Here is a 25,034-nt window from a genome sequence, read left to right on the forward strand (position 1 = left end):
GCTTCACGCTGACTGACGGGAGAGTTGTTTACATTGAGGATCGATGCGACCAAAATAAAACGTCTGGTGTTAAATACGCGGCTACAGCGTGAATCTGGACGCTTACAGCGAGAATCTGGACGCATACAGCGACTGCATCTCTCTCTCTCTCTCACTGTTGGAACTTGCGAAATCATCAAAGGCTCGGATAGAATGGATGTGGAGAGGATGTTCCCGCTGGTGGGAGAGTCTAGGACCAGAGGGCACAGCCTCAGAATTAAAGGGCGCTCTTTTAGAAAGGAGGTGAGGGAGATTGAGGGGAGGAGGAAGGGGGGAGAGGGAGGGGAGGGAGGGAGGGGGGGGGGGAGAGGAGAGGATGCTGCACCAATGCAATGATCCTGACTACGGGCGCCGTCTGTACGGAGTTTGTACGTTCTCCCCGTGACCTGCGTGGGTTTTCTCCGAGATCTTCGGTTTCCTCCCACACTCCAAAGACGTACAGGTATGTAGGTTAATTGACTGGGTAAAATGTAAAAATTGTCCCTAGTGTGTGTAGTAGGATAGTGTTAATGTGCGGGGATCGCTGGGCGGCGCAGACTCGGTGGGCCGAAGGGCCTGTTTCCGTCCGCGATGTATCTCTAAATCTAAAAAAAAAAATCTAAAAAGTCGGTGGATATTTTTAAGGCAGAGATGGACAAACTCTTGATTAGAACGGGTGTCAAGGGGTATGTGGGGAGAAGGCAGGAAAAAATGGGATTAGATCAGCCATGATCGAATGGCAGAGTGGACTCGATGGGCCGAATGGCCCAATTCTACTCCAATAACTTGTGAACTTGCGACACAAAGCACTGAAATCAATGCCGCCTGACCCGCTGAGTTCACAAGTCTCGACCCGAAACGCCACCTATTCCTTCTCTCCAGAGATGCTGCCTGACCCGCTGAGTTACTCCAGCATTTTGTGTCACTCTTCGGTACAAACCAGCGTCTGCAGTTCCTTCCTACGCACTGGATAGCTGCTTGACTGGTATCTGAATACCTGGGCTGCATTGAGCAGCAGACACAAGTTTAAATGTCCTTGTTTAGCTTAGTTTTGCTTAGTTTAGTTTATTGTCGCGTGTCGGGAGGTACAGTGAAAAGCTTTTTGTTGCGTGCTATCCAGTCAGAGAAAAGACTCTACGTGATTACAATTAGTCTGAAGAAGGGTCTCGACCCGAAACGTCACCCATTCCTTCTCTCCAGAGATGCTGCCTGTCCCCGCTGAATTACTCCAGCATTTTGTGTTTGCCTTCGGTTTAAACCAGCGTCTGCAGTTCCTTCCTACAACATGATTACAATCAAACCGTGTACAGATACGGGATCGAGGGTAAAACGCTTAGTGCAAGGTTAAGTCCGATTAACGATAGTCCGAGGGTCTCTAATGAGGTAGACGGGAGGTCAGGACCGCTCTCTAGTCGGTGAGAGGACGGTTCAGTTGCCTGATAACAGCCGGTAAGAAACTGTCCCTGAATCTGGAGGTGTGCGTTTTCACACTTCTGTGCCCATGTATAGTCTTTCTGCTGACTGAAAGCTTTTCACTGTACCTCAGTGCACGTGACAATAAACTATTCTTGAGTAGTACGGGTGTCAGGGGTTATGCGACGAAGGCAGGAGAATGGGGTTAAGAGGGAAAAATAGATCAGCCATGATTGAATGGCAGAGTAGACTTGGTGGGCCTGTTTCTGCGCTGTGTCTCTAAACTAAACTAAAATGGGTTCCGACCTGAAACGTCACCTATCAATGTTCTCCACAGATGCTGCCTGACCCGCTGAGTTACTCCAGCACTCTGTGAAACGTCACCTATCCATGTTCTCCACAGATGCTGCCTGACCCGCTGAGTTACTCCAGCACTCTGTGAAACGTCACCTATCCATGTTCTCCACAGATGCTGCCTGACCCGCTGAGTTACTCCAGCACTCTGTGAAACGTCACCTATCAATGTTCTCCAGAGATGCTGCCTGACCCGCTGAGTTACTCCAGCACTCTGTGAAACGTCACCTATCCAAGTTCTCCACTGCTGCTGCCTGACCCGCTGAGTTACTCCAGCACTCTGTGAAACGTCACCTATCCATGTTGTCCACAGATGCTGCCTGACCCACTGAGTTACTCCAGTTGCTGTCTAACTTTGCTACTCTAAACAGAGTAGCCAAATGTTAGTTTTGAGCCCAGTTGTAAGCAAATATTGATGAGTGGCAATAATTTGGCAAGTGCTAAATGAAATACGAGGATGTGATTTATTTATCAATGTCCATTCACAAGTAGCATCTCTAAACTGCGTTTTGAAGAAGTCTTAAGAAATGTCCCGACCCGAAATGTCACCAATCCTTTTTCTCAAGAGATTAGGAATCAGAGGACATAGGTTTAAGGTGGGGGGGGGGATTTAACAGGAATCTGACGGGTACATTTTTTACACAAAGGGTGATAGGTGTGTGGAACGATCTGCCAAAGGAGGTAGTTAAGGCAGGTGCTTTCACAACGGGCGGTCACGGTGGTGCAGCGGTAGAGTTGCTGCCTTACAGCGAATGCAACGCCGGAGACCCGGGTTCCATCCCGACCACGGGCGCCGTCTGTACGGAGTTTGTACGTTCTCCCCGTGACCCGCGTGGGTTTTCCTCCGAGATCTTCGGTTTCCTCCCACACTCCAAAGACGTGCAGGTTTGGAGGTTAATTGGCTTGGTAAATGTAAACAATTGTCCCTAGTGTTAGTGTGTTAGGGGATCGCTGGTCGGCGCGGACACGGTGGGCCGAAAGGGCCTGATTCCGCGCTGTATCTCTAAACTAAACTAAACCAAACTAAAGTAAACTAAACCAAACAACATTTGAAAGACATTTGGATCATGTACATGGATAGGATGGGTTGAGAGGGGAATGGGCCAAAGGCAGGCAGGTAGGACGAGTGTAGATGGGACATGTTGGTCGGTGTGGGCAAGTTGGGCCGATAGGCCTGTTTCCACACTGTATGGACTACTCTACGCTGCCTGACTCGCTGAGTTACTCCAGGGTTTTGTGCACCTCATATTTCGCTCGGGCAGCTTACAACCCAGTGGTATGAATATCGACCTCTCTAACTTCCCCTCGCTAACAATTATCCTTGAAAATACATTTCCCTTGAGTTTAGCCCCCTTTGATCTCTCGTTTTCACACCTTACCTTTCCATATCACTCGTTTCCCTCTCCCCCGACTCTCAGTCCAAAGAAAAGGCAGAAACGACAACATTTAAAGGACATTTGGACAGGTATATGGATAGGTCATAAGAAATAGGATTGGAATAAGGCCATTCGGCCCATCAAGCCTACTCCGCCATTCAATCATGGCTGATCTATCTCTCCCTCCTCACCCCATTCTCCTGCCTTCTCCCCGTAACCCCTGACATCCGTACTAATCAAGAATCCGCCTTAAAAATATCCACTGACTTGGCCTCCACAGCCTTTAGTTTCCCTTGAGTTTAGCCCCCTTTGATCTCTCGTTTTCACACCTTACCCTTCCATATCACTCGTTTCCCTCTCCCCCGACTCTCAGTCCGAAGAAGGGTCTCGACCCGAAACGTCACCCACTCCTTCCCTCCAGAGATGCAGCCTGTCCCGGCTGAGTTACTCCAGCATTTGTGTCTATCTTTGGAGTAAACCGGCACCTGCAGTTCCTTCCTACACTTGGTGAGGATCTTTGCTTCGTGGTCTGATGTTTGTTTTCCCCCCCCGGAGCTTGCTGCGAGTGGCATTGTGCTCTCGGCACATTGCTCATAATGTGCTGTGCGTGCATCGCTAAACGAAACAGGTATACGGTGGTAAAGGGGGTGGGATTGCCAGGATCTAAACCCGGCTAATAGTTTGCAGAAGAGACAATGAGTTTCACAATCAGGATTGTGTGGAACCTGGAGCGGAGAGAGCAAGTGATCACATTAGCTGGAGATAGAACATAGAAACATAGACTATAGTTGCAGGAGGAGGCCATTCGAGCCAGCAACGCCATTCATTGTGATCATGGCTGATCGTCCCCAATCAATAACCCGTGCCTGCCTTCTCCCCATATCCCTTGATTCCACTAGCCCCCAAAGCTCTATCTAACCCTCCCTAAAATCCATCCAGCGATTTGGCCTCCACTGCCCTCTGTGGCAGAGAATTCCACAAATTCACAACTCTCTGGGTGAAAAAGTTCCTTCTCGCCTCAGTTTTAAATGGCCTCCCCTTTATTCTAAGACTGTGTGGCCCCTGGGTCTGGACTCGCCCAACATTGGGAACATTTTTCCTGCATCTATCTTGTCCAGTCCTTTTATAATTTTATATGTTTCTATAAGATGGTGCAAATTAAACCAAACCTAGCCGAGATGAACCAATCCAAGTCAAACTCAACCAAGCTGAACCAAGATCATAAGTGCTCGGAGTAGAATCATGGCCATTTGGCCCATCAAGTCTACTCCCCCATTCAATCGTGGCTGATATCATATATATCATATCATATATATATACAGCCGGAAACAGGCCTTTTCGGCCCACCAAGTCCGTGCCGCCCAGCGATCCCCGCACATTAACACTATCCTACACCCACTAGGGACAATTTTTTTTAAACATTTACCCAGCCAATTAACCTACATACCTGTACGTCTTTGGAGTGTGAGAGGAAACTGAAGATCTCGGAGAAAACCCACGCAGGTCACGGGGAGAACGTACAAACTCCTTACAGTGCAGCACCCGTAGTCAGGATCGAACCTGAGTCTCCGGCGCTGCATTCGCTGTAAAGCAGCAACTCTACCGCTGCGCTACCGTGCCGCCCACATCTATCTCTCCCTCCAAACCCCAATCTCCTGCCTTCTCTCGATAACTCATACTAACCAAAAATCTATCAATCTCTGCCTTAAAAATATCCACTGACTTGGCCTCCACAGCTAAACTAACCTAAGCTAAACTAAACTCAACTCAACTATGGACTTGCTGCAAAGATAGGCGCAAAATGCTGGAGTAACTCAGCGGGTCAGACAGCATCTGGAAAGAAAAGGAATGGGTGGCTTTTTGGGTCGGGACTTTTCTCCAGACTGAGAGTCAGGGGAGAGGGAAACAAGAGGTAATCTTGCCGCCTTTTATACACGAAACCTTGCACCTCCTTCCATTTTGTGTTACTCTGTGGCTAACCAAAGATAGGACTGTCTGGCTTACGTAGAAGCACAGTGACTTGAGTATAGAAGTTGGGAGGTCATGTTGCAGTTATATAAGACGTCGGTGAGGCGACATTTAGAGTATTGTGTTCCGTTTTTGGTCAACCTGTTGTCGGAAAGATGTTGTCAAGCTGGAAAGTGTGCAGAGAAGATTTATGAGGATGTTGCCAGGACTCGAGGCACAGAGCTTTAGGGAGAGGTTGGATAGGCTGACTTTGTGTCTGAAGAAGGGTCTCGCCCCGAAACGTCACCCAGCAGGCGCAGCGGTAGAGTTGCTGCCTCACAGCGCCGGAGACCCGGGTTCGATCCCGACTACGGGCGCTGTCTGTACGGAGTTTGCACGTTCTCCCCGTGACCTGCGTGGGTTTTCTCCGAGATCTTCGATTTCCTCCCGCGCTCCAAAGACGTACGTACAGGTATGCAGGTTAATTGGCTTGGTAAATGTAAAAGGAAAATTGACCCCAGTGGGTGTAGGATGGTGTCAGTGTGCGGGGATCGCTGGTCGGCGTGGACCCGGTCGGCCGAAAGGCCTTGTTTCCGCACTGTATCTCTAAACTAAACATTCCTTCTCTCCAGAGATGCTGCCTGTCAACTGACAACAGACAATAGGTGCAGGAGGAGGCCATTCGGCCCTTCGAGCCAGCACAGCCATTCAATGTGATCATGGCTGATTATTTTCAATCAGTACCCCGTTCCTGCCTTCTCCCCATAACCCCCTGACTCCACTATCCTTAAGAGCTCTATCTATCTCTCTCTTGAATGCATTCAGAGAATTGGCCTCCACTGCCTTCTGAGGCAGGGAATTCCACAGATTCACAATTCTCTGACTGAAAACGTTTTTTTTTCTCATCTCCGTTCTAAATGGCCTACCCCTTATTCTTAAACTGTGGCCCCTGGTTCTGGACTCCCCCAACATTGGGAACATGTTTCCTGCCTCTAACGTGTCCAACCCCTTAATAATCTTATATGTCCCGCAGAGTGACTCCAGCTTTTGGTGCCTATCTTCCTGAGGCTGTGGCTTGATTCCTTAGAACGCTGTAGGTTGAGGGGTGATGGTACGGAGGTGTATAAAACCATGAGAGGAATAGATAAGGTGATTGCACCGAGTCTTGTGCCCAGGGTGGGGGAATCAAGAGCTAGAGGACATCGTTTTAAAATGAGAGGGCAAAGATTTAATAGGAGCCTGAGGAGCAACTTTTCCACTGAGAGGCTGGTGGGTGTTTGGAACAAGCTGCCAGAAGAGGTAGTTGAGGCAGAAACTACAACAACATTTAAAAGACATTTGGACAGGTGTATGGATAGGTCATAAGAAATAGGATTGGAATAAGACTGATCTATCTCTCTCTTCTAACCCCATTCTCCCCGTAACCCCCGATACCTGTACTAATCAAGAATCTGCCTTAAAAATATCCACTGACTTGGCCTCCACAGCCTTTAGTTTAGTTTAGAGATACAGCGCGGAAACAGGCCCTTCGGCCCACCGAGTCCGCGCCGACCAGCGATCCCCGCACATTAACACTATCCTACACACACTAGGGACAGGTTTTACATTTACACCAAGCCAATTTACCTACAAACCTGTACTTCTTTGGAGTGTGGGAGGAAAACCCAGGGAGTTAGGAGGGGATTTGACTGGGGTGGATCGGGTGACATGTCTATGTAGGAAATCGTGACTGGTTGCAGGAGGCACCATGCTGGAGAAACCCACCTGGGATTCTTTGTCCAGCTGTAATCGTAGTTAATTATAATTAACCGCAAGAAATTGCAGCGAATTGTGGACGCAGCCCGGACCATCACGCCGACCAACCTCCCTTCCATCGACTCCATCTACACCTCACGCTGCCTGGGCAAGGCCAGCAGCATCATCAAGGACCAGTCTCACCCTTGGCCACTCCCTCTTCTCCCCTCTCCCATCGGGGCAAGAGGTACAGAAGTGTGAAAACGCACACCTCCAGATTCAGGGGCAGTTTCTTCCCGGCTGTTATCGGGCAACTGAACCGTCCTACCACAACCAGAGAGCAGTGCTGAACTACTCATTGGAGACCCTCGGACTATCCTTGATCGGACTTTGCTGGCTTTACCTTGCACTAAACGTTATTCCCTTATCATGTATCTGTACACTGTGAACGGCTCGATTGTAATCACGCGTTGCCTTTCCGCTGACTGGTTAGCTCGCAACAAAAGCTTTTCACTGTACCTCGCTCGGTACACGTGACAATGAACTAAACTGTAAACTGAGAAATGAGCCGTAAATACAGACATTTTCATTTGTGTATAAATTTGCATGCTTTTATAAGATGGTGATCACTCTTCTGTGAAGAGGCTGCTTGTATGTAAATTGGGACAAACCCGTCCCCCCTCTCAATTATTGAGTTTGCAACAAAAAAAATATATGAAAATTCCACAACTTTGTGAAAAACAAAATTTGTGTCTTTACCCAAATCAAAATTTGCAGCTGTCCTTCTTTTGCTTCAGGGATAGTCTCTTCTCAGCTCTTATGAGGCACCTGAATTCATACCAACTAGGGAGCATCCCGGACGGAGTTGCCATTATTGATCCTTAGGCAATCTTTACTCGGACTTTATCTTGTACTAAACGTTATCCCTTTTATCTTACACCTGCATGCGGCACGGTGGCACAGCGGTAGAATCGCTGCCTCACAGCGCCGGAGACCCGGGTTCCATCCCGACTACGGGTGCTGTCTGTACTATAAGAAAATAACTGCAGATGCTGGTACAAATCGATTTATTCACAAAATGCTGGAGTAACTCAGCGGGTCAGGCAGCATCTCGGGAGAGAAGGAATGGGTGACGTTTCAGGTCGAGACCCTTCTTCAGACTGATTCTCCCCGTGACCTGCGTGGGTTTTCTCCGAGATCTCCGGTTTCCTCCCACGCTCCAGCGACGTGCAGGTTTCTAGGTTAATCGGCTTGGTGTAAAATGTAAAAATTGTCCTGAGCGTAGGATGGTGCTAATGTGCAGGGATGGCTGGTCGGATTTATTTTTTCCTACTACTTGATAACTTTTAACGTTGTTGGTACTGAGTTCTAACGAGGTTGGAGCATTGATGTTAATTTGGACTCTGCTTGGCATGGAGACACACCATGGAAACTGGCCCTCAGCCCATCGAGTCCACGCCGACCAGCGATCACCTTCATAACAAGAGGAGTCGAGTACAGAAGCAAAGAGGTCCTTCTGCAGTTGTACAGGGCCCTAGTGAGACCGCACCTGGAGTACTGTGTGCAGTTTTGGTCTCCAAATTTGAGGAAGGATATTCTTGCTATTGAGGGCGTGCAGCGTAGGTTTACTAGGTTAATTCCCGGAATGGCGGGACTGTCATATGTTGAAAGACTGGAGCGACTAGGCTTGTATACACTGGAATTTAGAAGGATGAGAGGGGATCTTATCGAAACATATAAGATTATTAAGGGGTTGGACACGTTAGAGACAGGAAACATGTTCCCAATGTTGGGGGAGTCCAGAACCAGGGGCCACATTTTAAGAATAAGGGGTAGGCCATTTAGAACGGAGATGAGGAAAAACCTTTTCAGTCAGAGAGTTGCAAATCTGTGGAATTCACTGCCTCAGAAGGCAGTGGAGGCCAATTCTCTGAATGCATTCAAGAGAGAGCTAGATAGAGCTCTTAAGGATAGCGGAGTCAGGGGGTATGGGGAGAAGGCAGGAACGGGGTACTGATTGAGAATGATCAGCCATGATCACATTGAACGGTGGTGCTGGCTCGAAGGGCCGAATGGCCTCCTCCTGCACCTATTGTCTATTGTCACCTGTTTTCGCTAGTTCCATGTTATCCCATTTTCACAGAAGCTTGAAAGCGCGCACCACCAGACTGATGGACAGCTTCTTCCCCTCTGTTATTACACAGGCTTTTGAACGGCCCTTCTATAAGCTAGGGCACTGTCCGATTCACCTCTACCCCATTGCGGACATTGGTCTTTGTCTCTGGAACTGGTGCTCTACAATGCTGAGAACTATATCCTGCACTCTGTATCTTCCCCTTTGCTCTACCTATTGTACTTGAGTTTGACCTGGTTGCATTTATGTATGGTATTATCTGCTTTGAGTTTGGATAGCATGCAAAGCTAAGCTTTTCACTGTACCTCGGCAGGCGTAACAATAATAAATAATCCACGACCCTACATTAAAGGCGATTTTGCAGAGGCCAATTAACCTACAAGCCTGTACCTCTTTGGAATGTGGGAAGCAACCGGAGAAAATTCACTGGGTGACGCCTCGGGTCCACATTATCCTTGCTCTACGTCCCCTTTGATCTCTCATTTTCACACCTCACCCTTCCATATCTCTAGCTCCCCCTCTCCCCTGACTCTCGGTCTGAAGAAGGGTCTCGACCCGAAACGTCACCCGTTCCTTCTCTCTGGAGATGCTGCCTGACCCCGCTGAGTCAATAGACAATAGACAATAGGTGCAGGAGGAGGCCATTCGGCCCTTCGAGCCAGCACCGCCATTCAATGTGATCATGGCTGATCATTCTCAATCAGTACCCCGTTCCTGCCTTCTCCCCATACCCCCTGACTCCGTTACCCTTAAGAGCTCTATCTAGCTCTCTCTTGAATGCATTCAGAGAATTGGCCTCCACTGCCTTCTGAGGCAGAGAATTCCACAGATGAGCCACTCCAGCATTTTGTGTCTTATCTTCAGTGTAAACCAGCGTCTGCAGTTCCTTACTCTACATCTCTCTGCTGAATACAGTAGTCCAATTTATGAGTGATTATTTCTGCTGAGGTGAAGGCGTTAACTGTGTTTTTTGTGTCTTAGAGTTCTGATCTTTGATTGCATTTCCTAGCGGTCGATGATTATGTCACGCTTGACATCGATGATCGGCTAGTCTTTACGTTTCTTTATTTTTAGCTACTTTCTTAAACATGTGCAGTGGTTTTTGTTGTTGCTTTGGTGACAAGAATGTACGTGACCAAGCCCAAAATGGGGTTGCTCTGGTGTGGTATGAAAAGCAATTAGTCAGTGTGACCTACACATTGCCCCAGCCAATTTAGTTTAGTTTAGTTTAGAGATGCAGCGCGGAAACAGGCCCTTCGGCCCACCGAGTCCGCGCCGACCAGCGATCCCCGCGCACTGACACAACCCTACACACGGACTAGTGATTTATTCCCATTTACACCGAACCAATTAACTTGCAAACCTGCACGTCTTTGGAGTGTGGGAGGAAACCGAAGATCTCGGTGAAAACCCACGCAGGTCACGGGAAGAACGTACAGGCAGCGTCCGTAGTCGGGATGGAACCCGGGTCTCTGGCGCTGTAAGGTAGCAACTCTACCGCTGTGCCACCATGCCTTCCACTCCTGAGTGTGTGTGTGTCTCTCTCTCTCTTTCTCTCTCTCTCTCTCTCTCTCTCTGTCTCTCTCTCTCTCTCTGTCTCTCTCTCTGTCTCTCTCTCTGTCTCTCCCTGTCTCTGTCTCTCTCTCTCTCTCTGTCTCTCTCTCTCTGTCTGTCTCTCTCTGTCTGTGTCTCTCTTCCCTCTCTGTCTCTCTCCTCCTCTCTCTCTCTCCCCCTCTCACTGTCTCTGTCTGTCTCTCCGTCTCTCTCTCTGTCTGTCTCTGCCTCTCTCTCTCCCTCTGTCTCCTCTCTCCCCTGTCGCTATCTCTCTCTTTGTCTCTGTCTCTCTGTCTCTGCCTCTCTCTCTCTCTCTCTGTCTCCTCCCCCTCTCCCCCTCAGAATGACCTGACCACAGTGAGATTGTTCTCTGCATCGTGCTTGGTGTAGCAGCGAGATGAACCAAGGCCTGTGAAGGCATGTGTAAGTATTCACACCAACACGGCTCAATGAACTGAACAACCTACTGCTGTGAACCAACAATCTCTCTGTCATGCCTCCAGCCATTCCCTGGTATCCAACTCCAAGCTGGCCTGGAACAGACGTGTACATTAGGAGAAGATGCATTAGTTGAGGCCAGTTCATTGGCTATATTTAAGAGGGAGTTAGATGTGGCCCTTGTGGCAAAAGGGATCAGGGGGTATGGAGAGAAGGCAGGTACGGGATACTGAGTTGGATGATCAGCCATGATCATATTGAATGGCGGTGCAGGCTCGAAGGGCCGAGCCAGCACTGCCATTCAATGTGATCATGGCTGATCATTCTCAATCAGTACCCCGTTCCTGCCTTCTCCCCTACCCCCTGACTCCGCTATCCTTAAGAGCTCTATCTAGCTCTCTCTTGAATGCATTCAGAGAATTGGCCTCCACTGCCTTCTAAGGCAGTGAATTCCACAGATTTGCAACTCTCTGACTGAAAAAGATTTTCCTCATCTCCGTTCTAAATGGCCTACCCCTTATTCTTAAAATGTGGCCCCTGGTTCTGGACTCCCCCAACATTGGGAACATGTTTCCTGTCTCTAACGTGTCCAACCCCTTAATAATCTTATATATTTCGATAAGATCCCCTCTCATCCTTCTAAATTCCAGTGTATACAAGTCTAGTCGCTCCAGTCTTTCAACATCCGACAGTCCCGCCATTCTGGGAATTAACCTGGTAAACATACGCTGCACGCCCTCAATAGCAAGAATATCCTTCCTCAAATTTGGAGACCAAAACTGCACACAGTACTCCAGGTGCGGTCTCACTAGGGCCCTGTACAACTGCAGAAGGACCTCTTTGCTCCTATACTCAACTCTTCTTGTTATGAAGGCCAACATTCCAATGGCTTTCTTCACTGCCTGCTGTACCTGCATTTCTTCGGTTTCCACCCACCCTCCAAAGACCTGCAGGTTTGTAAGTTAAAGAGTATAAGAAAATAACTGCAGATGCTGGTACAAATCGATTTATTCACAAAATGCTGGAGTAACTCAGCAGGTCAGGCAGCATCTCGGGAGAGAAGGAAGTTAATTGGCTTGGTGTAAAATGTAAATTGTTCCCAGCGTGTGTAGGACAGTGTTGGTGCGCGGGGATCGGTGTTCGGCTCGGACTCGATGGGCCGAAGGGCCTGTTTCCGCGCTGTATCTCTAAACTAAACTAAACTCCTGTGAATGATAAACCTAAGCCAGACAACTACACTAATCTGGAAACGCCGTTAAAATGTAACAGCAGCCACTGGTGAATATTAGTGTCGTTGATTCATAAAAAAGTTGTGAATACCAGTTACTGTAAGAGCTGTGTGTTGGAGATGTTGGTTTAAATCGATGGTAGACACAAAATGCTGGAGTAACTCAGCAGGACAGGCAGCACCAGTCTGAAGAAGAGTCTCGATCCCGAAACGTCACCCATTCCTTCTCTCCCAAGATGTTGCCTGACCCGCTGAGTGACTCCAGCATTTTGTGTCCACTTTCAGAACAGAGGGGGGGTGACCGTGAAACTATTGATTTGCCATTAAAAACACATCTAGTTTATTGGCAGGGAGGGAGTTGAGTTCTTAGAAAACCTCCTAATGCGATTAGGGTTAGATTTTATTATTGTCCAGTGAAAGTACAGTGAAAGATTTTTGTTCAACCCGCAATTATATCAGGCTGGGTAATACTATACATAAACAATTAAATCAGGTTGGGTAACACAATACATAAACACAACCAAGTGAAACTCGAGCACAAGTAAAGGGCGGCACGGTGGCGCAGCGGTAGAGTTGCTGCCTTCCAGCACTTCCAGCGCCAAGTTCGATCCCGACTACGGGTGCTGCCTGTACGGAGTTTGTACGTTCAACCCGTGACCATTTTCTCCGAGATCTTCGGTTTCCTCCCACACTCCAAAGACCTCCAGGTTTGTCGGTTAATTGACTCGGTGTAAATGTAAATTGTTCCCTAGTGTGTGTGTGTGTGTGTGTGTGTAGGAGAGTGTTAGTTCATGAGGTGATCGCTGGTCGGTGTGGACTCGATGGGTCGAAGGGCCTGTTTCCACGCTGTAACTCTTAACTAAACTAAATTTTGAGGAGGTAAAATATTGTCTCTGCTGAATATAGACATAAAATGCTGGACATTTATACCAAGCCAATTACATAGAAACATAGACAATAGGTGCAGGAGGAGGCCATTCGGCCCTTCAAGCCAGCACCGCCATTCATTGTGATCATAGCTGATCACAATCAGTTCCCCATTCCGGCTTTTCTCCCAATATCCCATGATTCCCTTAACCCTAAAATTAACCTACAAACCTGAGTGTGGGAGGAAACCGAAGATCTCGGAGAAAAGCCACGCAGGTCAAGGGGAGAACGTACAAACTCCGTACAGACAGCGCCCGTAGTCGGGATCGAACCTGGGTCTCCGGCGCTGTGAGGCAGCGACTCCACCACTGCCGCGATTTACATAGAAACAGAAATAGGTGCAGGAGGAGGCCATTCGGCCCTTCGAGCCAGCACCGCCATTGTGATCATGGCTGATCGTCCACAATCAGTAACCCGTGCCTGCCTTCTCCCCATATCCCTTGATTCCGCTAGCCCCTGGAGCTCTATCTAACTCTCTCTTAAATCCATCCAGTGAATCGGCCTCCACTGCCCTCTGCGGCAGAGAATTCCAGAGATTCACAACTCTCTGGGTGAAAAAGTTCCTTCTCACCTCAGATTTAATAGGAACCCGAGGGGTAACTTTTTCATTAGGAGGGTGGTGTGTGTATATGGGACGAGTTGCCAGAGGAGGTTGTTCAGGCAGGCACTCTGACAGCATTCAAAAGGCACTTGGACAGGTGCACGAACAGGAAATGTTTACAGGGATATGGGCCAAGCGCGGACAAATGGTACTAGCTTAGATGGGGCATCTTGGTCAGCACGGATGAGCTGGGCCGAGGGGCCTTTAGAAGGATGAGAGGAGATCTTATCGAAACGTATAAGATTATTAAGGGGTTGGACACGTTAGAGGCAGGAAACATGTTCCCAATGTTGGGGGGAGTCCAGAACAAGGGGCCACAGTTTAAGAATAAGGGGTAGGCCATTTAGAACTGAGATGAGGAAAAACTTTTTCAGTCAGAGAGTTGTGAATCTGTGGAATTCTCTGCCTCAGAAGGCAGTGGAGGCCAATTCTCTGAATGCATTCAAGAGAGAGCTGGATAGAGCTCTTAAGGATAGCGGAGTCAGGGGGTATGGGGAGAAGGCAGGAACGGGGTACTGATTAAGAATGATCTGCCATGATCACATTGAATGGCGGTGCGTACAGGCTCGAAGGGCCGAATGGCCTCCTCCTGCACCTATTGTCTATTGCCTGTTTACGTGCTGTTTGACTCGGTGACTCACCTCAGAAAACCACTTCAATGCTACGCCGCTCTGTTGATGTACTTTGGTTACTGATTGCGTAAGTGATCTTGATCAATGGAAATGTGTGCACGGTTCGAGGTGCTTTTACGTGTAAGAAGGAACTAGAGATGCTGATTTACACCGAAGATAAACACAAAATGATGGAGTATCTCAGCTGTGCCAGGCAGTCCGGGTTAAGACCACTTTTCAGACCCGAAACGTCACCCGTTCCTTCTCTCCAGAGACGCTGCCCGTCCCGCTGAGTTACTCCAGCATTTTTGTGTCCATCTTCGAGATGCTTTTAGTTGACTGAACGTGACTTTTGTCATTTGAGAAATTTATAAAATACGTTACTCCACAGTATTTCAGATTTTCACCTCACCAGGATTTCTTCCCAGTGCAACCCGATTGTTTTGGGTATTAATAGAAAATTAGAAACATAGAAAATAGGTGCAGGGGTAGGCCATTCGGCCCTTCGAGCCACCACCGCCATTCAATATGATCATGGCTGATCATCTAAAATCAGTTCCCCATTCCTGTTTTTTCTCCCCATATCCCTTGATTCCGTTAGTCCTAAGAGCTAAATCTAACTTTCTTGAAAACATCCAGTAAATCGGCCTCCACTGCCTTCTGTGGCAGAGAATTCCACAGATTCACAACACTCTGGGTGAAAACGTTTTTCCTCATCTCAGTCCTAAATGGCCGATCTCTTATTCTTAAACTGTGGCACCTGGTTGTGGACTCCCCCAACATGGGGAACTTTTTTCCTGCATCTAGCCTGTCCAATACCTTTCAGAATTTTATATGTTTCTCATCCTTCTAAATTCCAGTTCAGATAGACAGAAATAGCTTGCAGAAATCTCTTCAAGGAAGCCCGGGCGATTCCTTTCAAACTTGTAAACATCTTCGCAGGCCACTGACAACTGAACCCCAAAGACGTACAGGTATGTAGGTTAATTGGCTGGGTAAATGTAAAAATTGTCCCTAGTGGGTGTAGGACAGTGTTAATGTGCGGGGATCGCTGGGCGGCACGGACTTGGAGGGCCGAAAAGGCCTGTTTCCGGCTGTATATACCACAACCAGAGAGCTGTGTTGAACTACTAACTATCTCATTGGTGACCCTCGGACTATCCTCGATCTGGCTTCGCCTTGCCCTGAACGTTATTCCCTTTATTACCTTTATTCCCTTTATTACCGGCACGGTGGCGCAGCGGTCCAGTTGCTGCTTTACAGCGAATGCAGCGCCGGAGACTCAGGTTCGATCCTGACTACGGGTGCTGCACTGTAAGGAGTTTGTACGTTCTCCCCGTGACCTGCGTGGGTTTTCTCCGAGATCTTCGGTTTCCTCCCACACTCCAAAGACGTACAGGTTTGTAGGTTAATTGGCTGGGTAAATGTAAAAAATTGTCCCTAGTGGGTGTAGGATAGTGTTAATGTGTGGGGATCGCTGGGCGGCACGGACTTGGTGGGCCGAAGGGCCTGTTTCCGGCTGTATATATATGATGCATCGGCACACCGTAAACGTCTCGATTTGAATCGTTTATTGTCTTTCCGCTGACTGGTGAGCACACAACAAAAAGCTTTTCACTGTACCTCGGTACACGTGACAATAAACTAAACTGAACTGAACCATGAATTAATTGTCTGAGGTACGACCTTCTCTGCACAGAAATCTCAGGAAGGCTAAAGTCCCTTAACCAGTCGTGATGTGTTTTGGAGATGCAGGGTGGAAACATACCCTCAGGCCCACTGAGTCCACGCAGACCAACGATCATCCGTACACGAGCACTATTCCACACGCTAGTGACAATCAACAGAAGCCATTTAACCTACTACAAACCCAGACGTCTTTGGGATGTGGGAGGAAACCGGAGCACCCGGAGAAAACCCACGTGGTCACAGGGAGAACGAGCAAACCCGAACGCGGGTCTCTGGCGCAGTGAGGCAGCGACTCTACCGCTGCGCCACCGTGCCTACTAAACGAAGGGTTAATTCTGAAGCATTGGCTGACGGGCTGATTGGGGTGTAAATACTGTGAGAACGTATTCCCATCGTACAGTCATAGGTCAGGCACGGTGGCGCAGCGGTAGAGTCGCGGCCTCGCAGCGCCGGAGACCCGGGCTTGATCCTGACTACGGGCGCTGTCTATACGGAGTTTGCACGCTCTCCCCGTGACCCGCGTGGGTTTCCTCCGGGATCTCCGGATTCCTCCCACCATTCCCCAGACGTACTGGTTTGTAGGTTAATTGGCTCCGGTAAAATTGTATATCTATTTTAGAGATACAGCGCGGAAACAGGCCCTTCGGCCCACCGGGCCCGTGCTGACCTGCGATCCCCACACACGAACACTATCCTACACCCACCAGGGACAATTTTTACATTTACCAAGCCAATTAACCTACAAACCTGCACGTCTTTGGAGTGTGGGAGGAAACCGAAGATCTCGGAGAAAACCTACGCCGGTCAATAGACAATAGGTGCAGGAGTAGGCCATTCGGCCCTTCGAGCCAGCACCACCATTCAATGTGATCATGGCTGATCATTCTCAATCAGTACCCCGTTCCTGCCTTCTCCCCATACCCCCTGACTCCGCTATCCTTAAGAGCTCTATCTAGCTCTCTCTTGAATGCTTTCAGAGAATTGGCCTCCACTGCCTTCTGAGGCAGAGAATTCCACAGATTCACAACTCTCTGACTGAAAAGTTTTTCCTCATCTCCGTTCTAAATGGCCTACCCCTTATTCTTAAACTGTGGCCCCTGGTTCTGGACTCCCCCAACATTGGGAACATGTTTCCTGCCTCTAACGTGTCCAACCCCTTAATGATCTTATACGTTTCAATAAGATCCCCTAAATTCCAGTTTATACAAGCCTAGTCGCTCCAGTCTTTCAACATATGACAGTCCCGTTATTCCAGGAATTAACCTGGTAAACCTACGCTGCACGCCCTTAATAGCAAGAATATCCTTCCTCAAATTTGGAGACCAAAACTGCACACAGTACTCCAGGTGCGGTCTCACTAGGGCCCTGTACAACTGCAGAAGGACCTCTTTGCTCCTATACTCAACTCCTCTTGTTATGAAGGCCAATATTCCATTGGCTTTCTTCACTGCCTGCTGTACCTGCATGCTTCCTTTCAGTGACAGTTGTACTAGGACACCCAGATCTCGTTGTACGTCCCCTTTTCCTAACTTGACACCATTCAGATAAATATCTGCCCTCCTATTCTTACCAGCAAAGTGGATAACCTCACACTTATCCACATTAAACTGCATCTGCCATGCATCCGCCCACTCACACAGCCTGTCCAAGTCACCCTGCAACCTCATAGCATCTTCCTCACAGTTCACACTACCACCCAGCTTTGTATCATCTGCAAATCTGCTAATGGTACTTTTAATCCCTTCATCCAAGTCATTAATGTATATTGTAAATAGCTGCGGTCCCAGCACCGAACCTTGCGGTACCCCACTAGTCACTGCCTGCCATTCTGAAAGGGATCCATTTATCCCCATTCTTTGCTTTCTGTCTGTCAACCAATTTTCTATCCATGTCAGTACCCTACCCCCAATACCATGTGCTCTAATTTTGCCCACTAATCTCCTATGTGGGACCTTGTCGAAGGCTTTCCAAAGGTCGAGGTACACCACATCCACCGGCTCTCCCCTGTCCATTTTCCTAGTTACATCCTCAAAGAATTCCAGAAGATTAGTCAAGCATGATTTCCCGTTCGTAAATCTATGCTGACTCGGAACGATCCTGTTGCTGCTATCCAAATGAGAACGATCCTGTTACTGTTAATACAGACACCGCCCGTGTTTATTTTGGGATGTTAGCACAGTAAACGGTTGGGCCCTGGAGGTGTGTTGTACAGTGTTGGTTGAGAACGTACAAGGCATGCTTTGCAAGTTTGCAAATTGCATTAAAGTGGGTGGTATCACAGATAGCGAAGATGGTACAACAAATGACAGGAGCCAAGGTGGTACAGTGGTAGAGTTGCTGCCTTACAGCGAACGCAGCGCCGGAGACCCGGGTTCCATCCCGACCACGGGCACTGTCTGTACGGAGTTTGTACGTTCTCCCCGTGACCTGCGTGGGTTTTCTCCGAGATCTCCGGTTTCCTCCCACGCTCCAAAGACGTGCAGGTTTGTAGGTTAATTGGCTCGGTGTAAGTGTAAATTGTCCCCAGTGTGTGTAGGATAGTGTTAGTGTGCGGGGATCGCTGGGCGGCACGGACTCGATGGGCCGAAGGGCCTGTTTCCGCGCTGTATCTCTAAAACTAAAAACTAAAAACTAAAGCTGGGCGAATGGGCTGAGGAATGGCTAATGGAGTTTAATGGTCTGCACTGCATGTCTAAACTTAAAACACTCTCTCTCCCTCCTCCTCTCCCTCCTCTCTCTCTCCCCCTCTCTCTCTTCCCCCTCTCTCTCTTCCCCCTCTCCCTCTCCCCCTCTCCCTCTCCCCCTCCTCCTCCCTCTCCCCCCTCTCCCCCTCCTCCTCCCTCTCTCCCTCCCCCCCCTCTCCCTCTCACCCCTCGCCCTCTCCTCCCCCCCCCTCTCCCTCCCTCTCCCCCTCCTCCATCCTAGTTCTCCCACTGGTTTCACTGTCCTCCTGATTAATTATTGCTGATTGTTTGCCACGTTGCGACCTTCCCCTCAGCTACATTTCCTCGGGCTCCATCTCTTTTGATCTCGCTTCTCCTCCTTCTCCCTGTGTCTCCCACTCCCCCTGACCAGTGTTGCCAACTGTCCTGTATTAGCCGGGTTTGTCCCGTACAGGACCGCACTTGTCCCGTATTCGGGCCGCTGTCGGCCGGGACAGTGCAGGCGAACGGAGTGCGTTCAGGGAGCGGGACCGAGTGTGTTCGCGTGACAGAGGTTGCGCGGCAACCCGCCTCCCGGCCCGGGCGGCCGCCATTGGTGGAGCGGGAGCAGGTGGCCGCTGGCTGGGTGAGGTCACGTGGGGCGCGGGGCGGTGACGTCACCTTGTCCCGTATTTGGGAGTGAGATAGTTGGCAACCCCATCCTTATCGAGGGTACATTCCATCCCAATGGTCCCAGGAAATCCCCCATGGTGCCTTCGATAGCGTCTAGTCCCTTTCTACTACCAAGCGGGCGCGGCCTAACCCCTGAAATGGGGCAGGCAGCCGGCTCGGGCAATGAAGGGGCCTCTTCGGATTGGCGCGCCCTTCCCCAAACCCAGCCCTGCTGTCTTGGAACACCTAAATGATCACAAAATGGTCCTCCTTCAGTCAGAGGGCGGTGAATCTGTGGGATTCTTTGCCACAGAAGGCTGTGGAGGCCAAGTCAGTGGATATTTGTAAGTCAGAGATAGATTCTTGATTAGTGCGGGTGTCAGAGGTTACGGGGAGAAGGCAGGAGAATGGGGTTAGGTGGGAGAGATAGATCAGCCACGATTGAATGGCGGGGTAGACTTGATGGGCCTAATTCTACTCCTATCCTTTATGACCTTATTCCAAGAATACCATGGAACCCTTGGTATTCCTTCCAAGATGGTGCCCGACCCAGGAGACTATTTGCGTATTAGCCACTAACTGTGATTCCCTTTATCATAGGTTCCCTTCATAACATAACAAAAGTTTTTCACTGTACCTCGGTAGAGTCGTAGAGCCATACAGCGTGGAAACAGGCCCTTCGGCCCAACTTGCCCACACCGGCCAACATGTCCCAGCTACACTAGTCCCACCTGCCCACGTTTGGTCCATATCCCTCCAAACCTGTCCTATCCATGTACCTGTCTAACTGTTTCTTAAACGTTGGGATAGTCCCGGTCTCAACTACCTCCTCTGGCAGCTCGTTCTATGCACCCACCACCCTCTGTGTGAAAACATTACCCCTCAGATTCCTTTTAAATCTTTTCCACTTCACCTTGAACCTATGTCCTCTGGTCCTCGATTTCCCTCCTCTGGGCAAGAGACTCTGTGCGTCTACCCGATCTGTTCCTCCCATGATTTTATACTCCTGCATGCAACAAAAGGTTTTACACTTTACCTTGGTACAATACAATATATCTTTATTGTCATTGTACAATGAGGGGCACAACGAGATTGGGAATGCGCCTCCCATACGATGCAATAATTTAATTAGCTAGTCAGTATTAATTTAAACAACCCAATGAAACAAATTGGAACAGTTTTAAAACAGAATAAAGTGCAAGTAGATCTGTGCCGGATCACTGTGCGATGTGACCATCCGGCTCAGCAGGACCGGTTCATAGCAGCTATGGCCCTGGGGATGAAGCTGTTCCTGAGTTTGGAGGTGCGGGCGTAGAAGGCCTTGTATCGTCTGCCCGATGGTAGACGTTCAAACAGACTGTTGCAGGGGTGTGAGGAGTCTTTGTGGATGCTGGTGGCTTTTCTGAGGCATCGTGTGTTGTAGATGCCCTCCAAGGCTGGTAGCTGTGTTCCGATGGTCCTCTGAGCTCTGTGGACTACCTGCTGAAGAGCTTTCCTCTCTGCCTCCGTGCAGCTGAGGTACCACACGTGACAATTAACTGATCTAATCCAAACTAAGCTAAATGTCACACCTCCAGATTCAGGGACAGTTTCTTCCCCCCTATTATCAGGCAACTGAACCGTCCTACCAACAATTAGGGAGCGGTCTTAACCCCCCCATCTACCTCATTGGAGACCTTTGGACTATCATTAATCAGAGTTTAGTGGACTTTATCTTGCATTAAACATCATACACTTTATCCGGTGTCTGTACACTGTGGGCGGTTTGATTGTAATCATCTATAGTGTAACTGCTGACAGGGTAGCACGCCACAAAAAAAACATTTTACTGTTCCTCGGTTTTTTTTCATTCGTTTAGTTTTTAGTTCAGAGATACAGCGCGGAAAGCAGCCCTTTCGGCCCACCAAGTCCACGCCGACCAGCGATCCCCGCACATTGACACCATCCTACACCCACTAGGGACAATTTTTACATTTTACACCACGCCAATTAACCTACAAGCTTGCACGTCTTTGGAGCGTGGGAGGAAACCGAAGGTCTCGGAGAAAACCCACGCAGGTCACGGGGAGAACGTACAAACTCCGTAGTCGGGATGGAACCCGGGTCTCCGGCGCTGCGACTCAGCGACTCTACCGCTGCCAACCTATAAAGGTCATAAAATTACAAGGGGTGCATTTTAGTTTTGTTCTTTGGACAAAAAGGTCTTTGAAGGTCCCATCGTAATCGTACTGTATCAGCCAAGTATGTTTTGCAGCGTACGAGGGATTTCATTTCTCTGATTGTGTGTGTGTGTGTCTTTTGTGTTGCAGGTGGTTACGGTTTGATGAACCAGAGGTGAAGATGGAACTGACAAATCATGCCAAGCAACTACTACTGCAGCTCAACCAACAGAGGAGCAAAGGGTTCTTCTGCGATGTCATCATTGTGGTGGAGAACGCCCTCTTCCGAGCCCACAAGAACATCCTGGCGGCCAGCAGCATGTACTTCAAGTCCCTGGTTTTGCACGACAACCTCATTAACCTGGACACCGACATGGTGAACGCCACCATCTTCCGCCAGATCCTGGACTTCATCTACACCGGCAAGCTGCCGATCACCGAGCAGGCCGGCGAGCAGAACTTCAACGGCCTCCTGACGGCCGCCAGCTACCTCCAGCTCCACGACCTCACCGCCCTGTGCAGGAAGAGGATTAAACGCAACGGCAAGGCACTGCACGGCAAGATGGCGGGGCCCAACCCGGGCAAGGCCGGGAGAGGCCACAGGCTGCCGTCCACGCCGGCGGTCATCCAGGGCCGGTTCGCCGGCTCGCCCGACGGGCTGAAGCGGCCGTCTGGGATGGAGCTGCAGCGGGCGGAGCCGGGCGGTGGGGACGAGTCGTACGTGTCGTCCGCCTCCTCTCACCCGCACGGGCAGAAGGGCGGCAAGGCCAACGGGGGCGACCGGGACGAGCAGATGCTGGGCCTGGACCTGTCCAAGAAGAGCCCGCCCGTACCGCCAACGCCCACGACGCTGCACCACGCCGGCAACAACGCCGCCAACGCCTCTCAGGAAGACATGCAGCTGGGGGAGTGCGGGCAAGGCTCGCCCAACTCCGCCAACGCGGCCAGCGCGGACGACGGGGCCGGGGGAGGGAGGCCGGAGAGCGGGGAGGGGGCGGACAGGGGCGAGGGCGAAGGCCCGGGCGTGCCCGACTACCACCGCCTGGCGCCGCCCCACCATCACCACCACCACCACCCGCCCGGCTGGATCAAGCAGGAGAAGCCGTACGCACAGCGGCCCGACAACAACTGCCGGGAGGACGGGTCGGCCCTGATGAATGGAGTGATCATGGGGCCGCTGGTCAGGGAGAGGGAGAGGGAGAGGGAGAGGGAGAGGGAGTGGGAAGGGGACGGGAGGAGAGGGGGGAGGGCGGGGGAGGAGGAGGAGGAGGAGAACGGGAAGGAGTGCAGCGAGGAGAGTGGGCCGAGCGAGGACGAGGCGGGGCGGCCCGGAGCCCACGCTTACCGCCAGGGCCAGGACGGCTTTGAGCCGGTGGTTTATGGGGACAATCTGTACGTCTGCATCCCATGTGGCAAAGGCTTCCCCAGCTCGGAGCAGCTGAACGCCCACGTGGAGAGCCACACGGAGGAGGACCTGTACATCAAAGAGGAGGCGGAGGGACTGGCGGCCGCCCAGGGACTGCCCTACGGTGGGGGTGGGGGTGGAGGAGGGGGCGGGGGGGCCGGCGCCGGCGACTCACGGCCCTACAAGTGCTCGGTGTGTGAGAAGAGTTACCGTGACCCGTCCACCCTGCGCCAGCACGAGAAGACCCACTGGCTGTCCCGGCCCTTCCCCTGCAACATCTGCGGCAAGATGTTCACTCAGCGCGGCACCATGACACGTCACATGCGCAGCCACCTGGGCCTCAAGCCCTTCGCCTGCGACGAGTGCGGCATGCGCTTCACCCGCCAGTACCGCCTGACCGAGCACATGCGCGTGCACTCCGGCGAGAAGCCCTACGAGTGCCAGGTGTGTGGTGGCAAGTTCACCCAACAACGCAACCTGATCAGCCACATGCGCATGCACACCTCCCCCACATAAAACCAAAGACCACACACACGCACGGACACGCACACACACACACGCACGCATACACACGCACGCACACATGCACGCACACACACACACACGCACGCATACACACGCACAGGCATGCACACATACGCACGCACGCACAGGCACGCACACATACGCACGCACTCGCGCACACACGCACGCCCACACACGCACGCACGCACACACGCACGCCCACATACGCATGCACGTGCACGCACGCACGCATGCACACTCACACGTACACGCACGCATGCACACCCACACATGCACGCACGCACACACACACACACACGCATGAACACACTCACGCGCACGCACGCACAGACACACGCACGCATGAACACACTCACACGCACGCATGCACGCACGCACACACACACACACACGCCCTCCCCACCCACAGGGAGGAATCCTTGACGCCGGTCTAAAAGCTGGCGAAACTCAACGGGTCAGGCAGCATCTCTGGAGGAGAAAGAAAGAGAAAGGAACTGCAGACGCTGGTTTACACATCCAAGTCACGCACACACAACATGCTGGAGAAACTCAACGGGTCGGGCAGCATCTCTGGAGGAAAAAAAAATGTTTAAAAAAGGAAAACAGGTGACGTTTGGGGTCTGAAGAAGGATCTCGCCCCGAGGAGCCACGGGTTGACATTTATTCTGTGTAGGAAGCAACTGCTGATGTTGGTTTACACCGAAGGCAGACACTCAAAGCTGGATTAACTCAACGGGTCAGGCAGCATCTCTGGAGGAGAAATAAAGAAAAGGAAAACAGGTGACATTTCGGGTCTCAAGAAGGGTCTCGACCCGAGACGCCGCAACATGTTGACATTTTTGTTGTGTAGGAATCTCATGCAGGTGCTGGTTTATACCGAAGAAAAAGGCGCATCACGCTGGAGTAACTCAGCGGGTCAGGCAGCCTCTCTGGAGAGAAGGCATGGGTGACCTTTCGGGTCGAGACCCTTCTTCAGACTGAGAGTCGGGGGGGGGGGGGGGGTGGGGGGAGGGAGACATAGAGATAAGGAAAGGTAAGGTGTGAAAATGGGTGCTTTGTTGTCATATGTCCCAGATGGGACAATGAGATTCTTTGCCTCCTATTTCTCACCCATTCCTTCTCACCAGCGATGCTGCCTGACCTGCTGAATCACTCCAGCCTTTCTGCGTCTCTCAACGTCCCCTCTCTCTCTCTCACTATCTATCTCTTTTTATTCTGTACCTCCGGGGGAGATTTGTAGAGGAGAGAGAACAATCTCACCTGTCCCCATCAGAGAACAGGAGGAGGAGAGAGTCGGCAAAAACGTTTTCAGGGGGTGGGAGGAGGAGGGGAGGGGGGAAGGGGGGAGCGAGAAATCTTTCCGTTTCCAATAGTCGTTCAAGAGAGGAAAGGAAGAAATAAACCTCGAGATCTTGAGAGGTGCCCTTTAAACTAAAGAGAAAGTAAGAACGAACCTGTGGCGTTTTTTGCCGTGAATGTTTCAACTGGAAGATTGATGGTGGGAATGAGTGGGTGGGGGGGGTAGTTTGGTCTAAGCTGATATTTGCTGCAATTATGTACATTTCCTTTATAATATTTCCTCTGTTTAACCCCTTTCCACTCAACGA

General features: G+C 50.4%; 1 protein-coding gene across 1 annotated transcript; it reads left to right on the plus strand.

The window, feature by feature from the left end:
- Window positions 1-248: 248 nt before the first annotated feature.
- Window positions 249-24,445, plus strand: hic2 (hypermethylated in cancer 2). The gene is made up of 2 exons (XM_078421197.1): window positions 249-282; window positions 21,648-24,445. Exon 2 carries the CDS (start codon window positions 21,679-21,681, stop codon window positions 23,416-23,418), a length of 1,740 nt encoding a protein of 579 aa, XP_078277323.1. The 5' UTR covers window positions 249-282; window positions 21,648-21,678; the 3' UTR covers window positions 23,419-24,445.
- Window positions 24,446-25,034: the final 589 nt, after the last annotated feature.

The sequence above is a fragment of the Rhinoraja longicauda genome, chromosome 25, assembly GCF_053455715.1.
Source record: "Rhinoraja longicauda isolate Sanriku21f chromosome 25, sRhiLon1.1, whole genome shotgun sequence".
NCBI lineage: Eukaryota > Metazoa > Chordata > Chondrichthyes > Rajiformes > Arhynchobatidae > Rhinoraja > Rhinoraja longicauda.

What these genes read in the sequence shown, in the direction of transcription:
- hic2 (XM_078421197.1), top strand. Translation starts at nt 21,679, where the DNA reads ATGGAACTGACAAATCATGCCAAGCAACTACTACTGCAGCTCAACCAA.